The 12,204-nt window shown below is 40.8% G+C and overlaps 1 protein-coding gene across 1 annotated transcript in view; it reads right to left on the reverse strand.

The window, feature by feature from the left end:
- bbs9 (Bardet-Biedl syndrome 9) overlaps positions 1-12,204 on the reverse strand; it is a 193,393-nt gene that overhangs the window by 173,650 nt on the left and 7,539 nt on the right. The window contains exons 4-5 of the mRNA XM_079640904.1: positions 4,068-4,132; positions 3,836-3,949 (exon numbers count right to left, since the gene is read on the reverse strand). Of these exons, the coding sequence (XP_079497030.1) occupies positions 3,836-3,949; positions 4,068-4,132 (179 nt within the window). The remainder of the gene's footprint in view (positions 1-3,835; positions 3,950-4,067; positions 4,133-12,204) is intronic.

Below are 12,204 nucleotides of genomic sequence, written 5' to 3' on the forward strand. Positions count from 1 at the left end.
AAAATCCAAACACTCTTTGAACATTGGAGAGAAGACTGCTGTCACACACAGGCTGCTGCAGGAACACACACATGAACATTAATATATAACACACACACACACACACACACACACACACACACACACTAAAATGGACTCTCAGACTGAGAGCTACAGCCATTAAAAACAAGTGTGTGTGTGTGTGTGTGTGTGTGTGTGTGTGTGTGTGTGTGTGTGTGTGTGTGTGTGTGTGTGTGTGTGTGTGTGTGTGTGTGTGTGTGTGTGTGTGTGTGTGTGTGTGTGTGTGTGTGTGTGTCTGTATTTGTTTTTACATGTGCTTTTGAATGTTTCTGAAAATCATTACAAGTGTGAGTAAGCGCGCTCCAGCAAATCAAGCGTGAGATCGGCTCATTTTCACGTCAACTGTGTAGAAAACTGTGAGGAAAGCTCAAACAGAGGGCAGCCTCTCCAACTTAAATGACCTGAACAGGAACCAGAAAAAACAAACAAACAACTTCTGTATCAACACAACAACAACAACAAGGAGCATATATTGTTTAAAATGACAACACTAGAACATGCTTGCAGGAAAATGTGTGATATAAAGCAGAGTACGATGAAGCTAAGGGGTTGCAAGATTATAATTGTTTGCCTTTTTTCTCTTGATGCATGGTTTAATACTTTCCAGCTTTACGTTTTTGGGTTCGATTTAAACCATAAAGAAGGTCAATGAATAGATACAGAGAGACAATTAAGTATTTGGCAACTTCAAATTGTCGCTTTACCAACAGTTTCCCGTTTATTTCTTTCCCTTCTACGTTGCTTAGTCTGTCATTTATCTCCTTCGTGTGGTGCTGCTACTTGGTCTGGTTATGTAGAGCAAAATGAAAAGTATACATGTCCAAGGAAGGTTAAATAAAACATGGTGATGTGTTGGGTAAATGATGTGATTGAAAAACAAACGTCCCCGCTGGAGTGACCTTGAGGCAGACACTGAATCACTAACAGATCCAGGAGAGCTGTTCTGCAGCTGACCTCTGACCTGCAGCTTGAGAGGGAGCTGAAAAGAGGGAATTTCCCAAAAAGAGGGATTACAGGAGCCCATTCATAAAGTTTCAGGAACTGCAAACTGCAAATGCCCAGCCTGCACCGCCATCTAGTGGTGACAACAGGAGAAGAGAGGATGACATCAATTAGGGAGAGGAAAGGAGGAGGACAGAAAAGGAAAGGAAATTAAAAGGTAAGGACGGAGAGGAAAGGAAAGGGAAAGGAGAAGTGGACCGGAAGGAAATTAAAAGAAAGAAAGGGAAAGGAAAGGAGATGAGATAACAGGATGTATTGCACGTGTCTAAATGTGTTGCTGTATGGGTGAAGGCATGTGTGTGTGTGTGTGTGTGTGTGTGTGTGTGTGTGTGTGTGTGTGTGTGTGTGTGTGTGTGTGTCTGGCCATTTCTCCACACACACGCACACACACACACACACACACACACACACACACACACACACACACACACACACACACACACCTTGACAATACAGCCTTTATTTAGAAATGCAATTTTCTCTGCTTGAAAGGGGATTCCCCGTCCATGTGTGTGTCTGTCTCTTTATGTGTGTGTGTGTGTGTGTGTGTGTGTGTGTGTGTGTGTGTGTGTGTGTGTGTGTGTGTGTGTGTGTGTGTGTTTTTCTTGGACTCTGACTACTCAAGGGCTTTCCCCTACTTGGTTTTTCCAAAAGCCCAATTGACTGGAGAGAGTGCAGCTATATGACCCCTCTCTCTTTCCATCCTTCACTCTTCTTAGAGACTTTTTATAGTTTTATGTATTTGTCCAGTGCTGCCAATTACCACTTTCGCAAAAGCACATGCACAGATGTTCGCTCGCACGCATTAACCTGAACCTGTATACTTGTAAGGAAACGCAAGTAATGTTAAAGGGGACCTATCATGCAAAATGCACTTTTTGATGTCTTTTATACATAAACATGTGTCCCCAGTGTGTCGGGGAACTCACGCAGCGTCAGAAAATAAAACCATCTCTTTTCCTCCATACCCAAATCTCTACAACGGAACTGATCCAGATTTGCGTCCGATATGACGTCATATCGGAAATGTGGACCCACGGCCCTATCAGAAACGTCACTATCAGAAGCAATGCAAGACATGTTTTGGACGTAATATGGTCGGTGTTTACATTAGCAAACATTGCTAACACTCAGAGCTAACCTGTACTGGAGAGAGTGGGTGTTTCTCAATGTCAAGGAAGGATGCTCCAGAGCCACTATTTCAAGGATGCTACGTCATCGAGTCCCACAGAAGGACTGTTCCAATGTCCAGCATACTTGGAATTCTACCGAGGCCGGCGTACTTCGTAGCGAGAAATTTCGAAGCTGCACATGTGTATCCTCCGCGGTCTTAAAATCCCCACAATGCTTTGCGCACGGACCAATTTCCAAATCTTTGGCGGAAATCACGCTCCATTTAAGGCGGGGCCTCGCATATGACGCACACCTGCACACCTGTTAGCCTGTTCCACAATTCTTTGTTTTTTGTGGCTAGGAAGGATTCTTGCCTCGCTTCTGAAGCAAGTGACTCGGAAGACATGTCCTTCCAAGGAAGTGTCCTCGACATTGAGAAACACCCTGTATGTGTAAAAAAGCAGGAAATCAAAAAAGCAACTTATCCGGTGGTAAATCGGCAAGAGAAAAAGCATTTGAGCTACTGTTTCAGAAATAATCCTTGATGTGGTTTTGAACATGATGGCGTTTAATCACGGCAGCATTTAGCTGAGTATCTCGTAGAATTCTGAGCAGGCATTAGCTCCCCCTCCTATTTTTTTTTTGTTCAAGCTAAGGACCACGAACCGGCAGTTCTCTATCAGGGCTGAAACAGAGGGACATGAGGGATCTCTAAAATACATGATATGTTTGTATTTTGAGCAAAACACAGCATATACATGTTTTTGATACATCTTAGTTAGCTAGCTAGCAAAGTTATCTTTGGCGGCACTAAATCATTACAAACTGCTCAATTAACACGGGTAAATAAACGATGGCTTCTTTTCAACACTAGTATAGTAGATAGGGCTGTACAATTAATTGTATTTGAATCGAAATAAAACAATTATTATTTTGATAAAAAAAAAAAATGTAATTGTTTTTTTTTTTATATTGGTTTTTCAGTTGAATTACAATTAAAGTTCAGGGTAATCAACTGTTAAAAACATACTGTTCAAATGTTTTTTTGCAATAAATTGATGTTTTCAAAGTAAATGGATAATCTTTTTCGTGATATCAAACATTGAAAACCAAATAATCGTGATTATGATTTTTGCCATAATCGCACAGCCCTAATAGTAGATATTAAATAAAAATAAAACCCACATGTATAACTTTTATTTGTAAGCTGCTGTGTTGACCGGAGCAACCTCAGATGGTCACGTAACTTTTTATATGCAGCAAAGATGGCAGTCTTGAGTGTCAGAATTGTCCAGTGTTTCAAACTCAGCTTTTGGACCGTGCACCGTCTGGATACTTGTAACTAATTTTGCAAGACTTGTAACTAATTTTGCCAGACTTTGCATTGGGAGGCACTTATACACTTACATAGCAAATCAAAACTCAGCACCGCTGGGGGCCTCCACCAGCATTTTACAGGTCTGGGCAATAGCTGGTCATGTCATCAGGTCAAGTTTTATATCTTATAAAATGGTAAAATAGCTAAGTTCCTTCTACCCTCCACTGTTCTTTGTTGTATATAATCTGCATGAATATGACCTTGTGTCAGAGCTGTGTCAGAGATGTTACCATGAGATGCAAGAATCAGTAAGTTATTCAGTTTCAGCCAAAAAAAACATACCTGTGACCCCTCCGAAGGAGCCGTAGGTCATGTTGCAGACGGTTCTCTTTAGATTGTGTTCATAAACCATCTTCAGCTGGTACTGGTCTCCATGCTCCACGTTCCCTGCAGTACCTACACACACATATTTACATACGGGTGAGAAAAAAAGGAATAGTTTCTAAATACAGAGAACAAAACCGAAAAAGCATAAAACTGCAAACTGCGTAGTGCTTCTGTGCATGTGTGTTACCTGAAACAGAGTAGACTGAACACTTCCTGGGGTGAAGGACAGCCAGATGAAGAAGATCTGAACACCTGAAAAGATAAACATCGTTATAAAACATTCATAACACAACCATGTTCAGAATCATCATCGAGGTGGTAGTGTAGTGGTAAATATGAAAATCAACTAAAAGGCTATAATCCTAATTTCATCGTTAGAGTGTTTGCTCATTATCTTGGAAACAAACCTCAGAACATTCAGTAACATTTTTGAACAGAAGTGGAGATTCGATGGCTACAATATATAAAAGGATCCAAGCTTGGGCCGATGGGTTTTGTAACAATGGGGCCCATGTAGTTCAATTCTATATTAATGTCTGATTGCACATGCACATGCTATATCTTAGCTTAAAGGTAGGGTAGGTAAGAATGGAGAAACCAGCTCGAGTGCGCAAGAATTTGAAAATACGCAGCCGGAAAAAATCTGTCCCTTCCTTCAGACTTCCTTACAGAGCCCCTCCTCCAACACACACGAACGTGCACATGAGCAATGAGGGCATGAGGTAAATTTGTGCACAGATGGCTGACAGGCAGGTAGGCCATCCAGTTACTTTAGCCGGGCCGGCTCAGATGATTGGTCGTGCTTTCTACAGCGCCACGGCTTCAACAGATAACTTTTTTTAATGTATTTATTGTCGAAGCATTTCATATGTTCATTGCTATCGGGATGTTAAGAGCATTCCATGGAATATAACAAAAAGTGTTTTTGAAGTGAATGACCAACCCCACTTTTCAGAAGCACTCCTAAAAAACATCATCTGTTTAGAAGTATTGAATGTTAAGACCCATGCGCTTAACCCATTACAGTTATATTAATACTTTCAATATCTGCAAAGCCAATGTTCCCAGGGGGGGCAGAAGCACTAAAAATACAGAACCAAACCATCAGTTTTGAATGATTTGTTGAAGCATTCATAATGCGTACAGTCAGAGTATCGTTCCTGTTCATTTTGGTGATTTGTGTGTATCAAAAAAAATCTAATCGTCACAGATCTTTGGACCAGTTGTCGTCGACGATGTAGCTGGAAATATTTTTACCAAGTTGCTGGTGTTTGCCTCTTAATGACTCTTGGTGACGTTTCTAATTGGGACTTTGATATGTTTTCTGTTCTTGTTTTTAATTGATTGTTTGTAACGATGCTGCTCCCTATCCTGGTTAGTCTTAATGAGACTTCACCTGGTTGATACAAAATAAATACAAGTATGATTTAAATTATAAATAACAACGCAGTACATTCATAAACTTCATTTGTTTACATTGTGTTTTACAAAATATATTTAAGCTTAAAGGTCCCCTATTATACTGTTCTTCATCAATCTATTATAGGTCTCAGATATATACAGAACATGTCTCTGATTGGCTGAAACACCAAACAGATTATTGCAGCATTACCCATAATCCCCTCTGTTTAAGCCCTGTTTCCAAAGTGCTGATTCTCTGTCTGTTACTTTAGATGAAAATAAGGAGCCCCTCCCCACGCCCCTCTGAGAGACATTTGGTTACAAAGAACACAATGGTGCTCTAGGAAGAGATTCAGGTGATAAGGGGGGGGGAGTTACCTTGGTTGCTGATTGGCTTATGGTTACACAAGCCAAAACATCGTTATGACATCATAAAGTGGCCGAAATCTGATCAGCTCATTTTCAGGTTTTTATAGAAATGGATCAAAAAGAGAGAGAATCTTTGTTCCTGAAACTTTCAGAGTCTCTTTCCACAGAGGGGACACATGTTGATGTAGAAGAGACATGAAGAAGAGGGGACACATGTTGATGTAGAAGAGACATGAAGAAGAGGGGACACATGTTGATGTAGAAGAGACATGAAGAAGAGGGGACACATGTTGATGTAGAAGAGACATGAAGAAGAGGGGACACATGTTGATGTAGAAGAGACATGAAGAAGAGGGGACACATGTTGATGTTGAAGAGACATGAGGAAGAGGGGACACATGTTGATGTAGAAGAGACATGAAGAAGAGGGGACACATGTTGATGTAGAAGAGACATGAAGAAGAGGGGACACATGTTGATGAAGAAGAGACATGGAGAAGAGGGGACACATGTTGATGAAGAAGAGACATGAAGAAGAGGGGACACATGTTGATGTAGAAGAGACATGAAGAAGAGGGGACACATGTTGATGAAGAAGAGACATGAAGAAGAGGGGACACATGTTGATGTAGAAGAGACATGAAGAAGAGGGGACACATGTTGATGTAGAAGAGACATGGAGAAGAGGGGACACATGTTGATGTAGAAGAGACATGGAGAAGAGGGGACACATGTTGATGTAGAAGAGACATGGAGAAGAGGGGACACATGTTGATGTAGAAGAGACATGAAGAAGAGGGGACACATGTTGATGTAGAAGAGACATGAAGAAGAGGGGACACATGTTGATGTAGAAGAGACATGAAGAAGAGGGGACACATGTTGATGTAGAAGAGACATGAAGAAGAGGGGACACATGTTGATGTAGAAGAGACATGAAGAAGAGGGGACACATGTTGATGTTGAAGAGACATGAGGAAGAGGGGACACATGTTGATGTAGAAGAGACATGAAGAAGAGGGGACACATGTTGATGTAGAAGAGACATGAAGAAGAGGGGACACATGTTGATGAAGAAGAGACATGGAGAAGAGGGGACACATGTTGATGAAGAAGAGACATGAAGAAGAGGGGACACATGTTGATGTAGAAGAGACATGAAGAAGAGGGGACACATGTTGATGAAGAAGAGACATGAAGAAGAGGGGACACATGTTGATGTAGAAGAGACATGAAGAAGAGGGGACACATGTTGATGTAGAAGAGACATGGAGAAGAGGGGACACATGTTGATGTAGAAGAGACATGGAGAAAAGGGGACACATGTTGATGTTGAAGAGACATGGAGAAGAGGGGACACATGTTGATGTAGAAGAGACATGGAGAAAAGGGGACACATGTTGATGTTGAAGAGACATGGAGAAGAGGGGACACATGTTGATGTAGAAGAGACATGAAGAAGAGGGAACACATGTTGATGTAGAAGAGACATGAAGAAGAGGGGACACATGTTGATGTAGAAGAGACATGGAGAAGAGGGGACACATGTTGATGTAGAAGAGACATGAAGAAGAGGGGACACATGTTGATGTAGAAGAGACATGAAGAAGAGGGGACACATGTTGATGTAGAAGAGACATGGAGAAGAGGGGACACATGGTGATGTAGAAGAGACATGAAGAAGAGGGGACACATGTTGATGTGGAAGAGACATGAAGAAGAGGGGACACATGTTGATGTAGAAGAGACATGGAGAAGAGGGGACACATGTTGATGTAGAAGAGACATGAAGAAGAGGGGACACATGTTGATGTAGAAGAGACATGAAGAAGAGGGGACACATGTTGATGTAGAAGAGACATGAAGGAGAGGGGACACATGTTGATGTAGAAGAGACATGAAGAAGAGGGGACACATGTTGATGTAGAAGAGACATGAAGAAGAGGGGACACATGCTGATGTAGAAGAGACATGAAGAAGAGGGGAAACATGTTGATGTAGAAGAGACATGAAGAAGAGGAGACACATGTTGATGTAGAAGAGACATGAAGAAGAGGGGACACATGTTGATGTAGAAGAGACATGGAGAAGAGGAGACACATGTTGATGTAGAAGAGACATGGAGAAGAGGGGACACATGTTGATGTAGAAGAGACATGAAGAAGAGGAGACACATGTTGATGTAGAAGAGACATGAAGAAGAGGGGAAACATGTTGATGTAGAAGAGACATGAAGAAGAGGAGACACATGTTGATGTAGAAGAGACATGAAGAAGAGGGGACACATGTTGATGTAGAAGAGACATGGAGAAGAGGAGACACATGTTGATGTAGAAGAGACATGAAGAAGAGGGGACACATGTTGATGTAGAAGAGACATGAAGAAGAGGGGACACATGTTGATGTAGAAGAGACATGAAGAAGAGGGGACACATGTTGATGTAGAAGAGACATGAAGAAGAGGGGAAACATGTTGATGTAGAAGAGACATGAAGAAGAGGGGACACATGTTGATGTAGAAGAGACATGGAGAAGAGGGGACACATGTTGATGTAGAAGAGACATGGAGAAGAGGGGACACATGTTGATGTAGAAGAGACATGAAGCTACAGAGCTCAGAGTTTGTTTGTGTTTTGCTCAAAGGCACCTCAGCACGACAGATGCTTCCTGCCGCAGTGGTTGGAACCATATTTTCAGCTGAAGGATGGTATCCAGTCATATTTGAACTCATACTTTAAAAATAATGACTCTAACAGCTGCTGGTTTATTCTAACGTTTGGTTTTGGTCTCAGTGATGCTGATCCTAGATTTTCACGTATTTGCTTGGCCACAAAGCCACAGAGAAGGCCTCTGCCCACTCTTTGGACCCAGAACAACTGCTGTCTCACTAACGTTCAACAACTGCTTGTCAAGAGAAGAACAACAAGGGAGGTGAAAACTGGATCCCACAAGCTTTCTTTCTTTCTTGGAAAACCGCTCAAGTCAGTTCTGAAGTTACATTTCTCACCATCTGCCCAACTCTTGTCAGTCTGCCCTGACAATATTTACAACGTGCTTCACTGTCAAGGCTGGGCCGGACACCAAAATGGCTCTGAAGAATGCTGGGTTGAAAAACCACAGGTAACCAAACAAGACGTCTCCCAAACAGACTGATTTAGCTGGATTCAGCGTACGATGTGCGATGTTGGAAGCCTTCGGGGCAAACCACCGGAGCTGTTCCCAGACACGTCACTTTGTGGAAGCTTCCTGTGCACCGATCGAAAAGCATTAGGGGTGTATATTGTTCAGCTAAAGTAGGGATGCCAGGGTTAGGGGTTCAATGCCTTTTTGTAGTTAAATAGATAGCTGTCGTTGATTGATTTCCACTAATTCAAAATATGTGGAAATGTAACCACCTTCTGTATGTATTAAACTAAAACGGAGCATTTTCTGGTTCCTCAGAATTGATTTATTTTTTATGTTGGATTTATTCACTGAACTACTGCCTCAACATTTTCTAAAAAAAGATATTGACATATTTTCAAAAGTAACGGAGAGTCATCAGGTTACTTTCATACTTTTATATTCTGACAATCGCAATACGTTACTTGAAAAACGAGATGGTGCATCTAAAGAGGTTTATCCTAATAACTACATTTCTATACAAACTTTATAATGAAAGGACATTGTCACAAACATTAGAAATGTAAGAGCCATTTAGGCACATTATTTTATGGTAATGAATTATGGTTTGGTGAGCCAATTGAATATTCTTGTAATTTAACTTAAATGAGCTGAATAACTATGAATTATTATTATTATACTGTTTTTGTAACGTTTCATCTTGCTTATGGACAGATCTAGTTTTATGGTTTGTTATTATTTATAGAAAGCAGATTGTAGTAGCGTGCTCAGGTCTAAATGACGGGCTCTAAAGTCGAGCTCTGCCTTCGTGAGACGGTGATGTAAGTTCGTTATACCTGACCGAGGACATTAAGCTGATGCTAAGTTGACCTACTAACAGCCTCACGTAGAGCAAGGCAGCAAAGAGGGCTGAAGTGAAGGAGAGAGATTACACAACACCCTGAACGATCCTGCTGTAAGAGCAAACAACACTTGATATCAGGAGTTTAGTGTCTGAGTGAGGGCTGTACGTTCTTGTTTGAGGTTATTTTGATGTTTTTTAATGAAGCTTTGAATGTGTACCATCACCATCAAAAGAAAATTCCTGAGTGTTTCGTTGGATTAAATACATGCCTTTTTGTATTAAAGGGGACCTATCGTGTTTCAGAGATAATCCTTGAAGTGGTTTAGAACAGGATGGCATATCACAGAATAATTTAACTTTATCTCCAGTAGAATTCTAATCAGGCATTAGCTCCACCTCCTCTTTTTTTTTTTTTTAAAGCTATGGACCCAAAATCCACATTTCTCTAACAGGGCTGCAAAAGAAGGGTATGAGCAGTATGAGGCATGGCTACAATGGGTGAACTGTTTGGTTATTTGAAAAAAAAACTTCACAGACATGTTTTATATATAGGTATGGCCCTACAATATATTTGTCCAATATAGCATAATAGGTCCACTTTAAATTAACGTTCTTTGATGAACATACATGAGCCATGCATACCGCTCCCTTGGCCGTGTGGGGCAATTGGGGCAAGAGTTTGTTGTTTCTTTAAAGGCTAGAAGACGACAACACATGTGGTTTGAAGCAAAATTGTCGGTTGGATAAAAAGCATTTTGTGAACTTTTGAAATATTTGTTTTATTAATTTCGACCCTTGGACTTTCAATGCTTTCGAGATAAATGTTTGAATCCTAAATCCTATACAGCCATCACTGGAATAATAAGAAGCACGAGTAATATAACTGAAGCCTAATCAATTAAAAAGAAAGCTGGATTAGATTACATGTGAGAAGCAACTTACATACTCAATACTGTGGGCAATCTCCACAGTAGCAGTTTGGGGTGAAGTGTCTCAGGGACACAACGACATGCTGACTGCAGTGGGGTTTGAACCTGTGACCCCCTGATCCGAACACCAACGCACATCCCACTGCACCACACACCTCCCTGCTGGAAATGTTGACGTTATGAATGAATTTCAAGCTTTAAAACTATTTGGTACAACCCTAGTCTAACAACTAATGTATCTATCTTAGTTGGCTGAGATATAACATTAAAAATGGTCACATAATGTACTGATAAACAAAAAAAAACTTCAAACATTTACGACAAATCAGAATAAAATATCTGATATTTATTTCATCATCCGGTGTCTTTTCATAAATTGCATTAACTGTGCCTTTTAAAAAAGATGTTCACAGGGAAGGGGAAATATAACAACCAGCGCGGTCAACTGTAGCGTGTTTACACTCAGTGAATCTGAACATTTCAAACGCAGTTAAATTTGAACTTCATAAAGAAGTTAGGGACAAAAAGGGACAATATTAGTGAAAGGAAAACTTGAAAATGCAGTGGTGACATTGGTCTTACTATATGCCCCCCCATTTATTTTTAAAACTCTGTTTGACCTCATTGCATTAGAGACTGAGGCTATTTTGATATGTGGAGGGGATTTTAATGTGGTCCTGAATCATCCCATAGACACTACAAGCCACACAAATAGCAAGAAGCACCTGAACCAGGTTTGTTAATGCGTCAGTGCAGGAAATGGGACTAATTGATATGTGGAGGGAACTTCACCCCCTAGAGCGGGATTATACACACTATTCAGTACCTCACTCACTCTACTCCAGAATTCACTACTTTTTAATAAATACGGGTGAAAGTCAGAGGATCACAGAGTGTCAAATCTGGGTGGCAGATGTTTCGGGTCATAATACGATTAGCTTGTCAATAAATCTGAATAGTTGACAAAAGAATACAATGTGGGTGTTTTGAATAATAAGGCGACCGTGGAACAGTTAAGGGAAGAGATAACAAACATATATAGGAGGAGAATGATAATGGGGATGTGGACCCTGTGATACTGTGGGATGCTTTGAAGGCTGTTCTCCGTGGAAAGCTGATCGCCCTAACAGCATCACAAAAAAAGCCACATACAAATACAAAATAGAAAAGAAAAATTGAGAGAAATGGAGACAAAGCATAAGAGTACAGGGGATCAATCGGCATTACAACGAATTAAGGAAACAAGGGGGGGGGTAAATGAGATCCTCAGAGGAGAAATAGAAAAAAAGGCTTATGAAGATTATGAATCAGGCTCAAACAGCAAGCCTCCAATACAATTCATAGAACAAGGGACCCCCAAACTAATCAACTACCTTATGAGCCAGATGAGATAGAAAGAATGTTTGAAGGGCACTATAAGACACTCTACTCTAATCCACCATTAGCTGATGAAAGCACAATAAGAAACTTTCTTAACTCGCTTGATCTGCCATCTATGGGTGAGATACAGGATGACACCATTAGGTCGCAATGTACAGTTAAAGAGCTGGAAGCTGCAATCAGTAGGCTAAAGACCAATAAATCACCGAGCAGGTCTATACAACTTTCACGAAGGAGCTAACACCTCGGCTTCTGTCTGGTTTTAATTGGACTCTTAA

Source organism: Notothenia rossii (assembly GCF_949606895.1).
Source record: "Notothenia rossii genome assembly, chromosome: 7".
In the NCBI taxonomy this organism is placed as follows: Eukaryota; Metazoa; Chordata; class Actinopteri; order Perciformes; family Nototheniidae; genus Notothenia; species Notothenia rossii.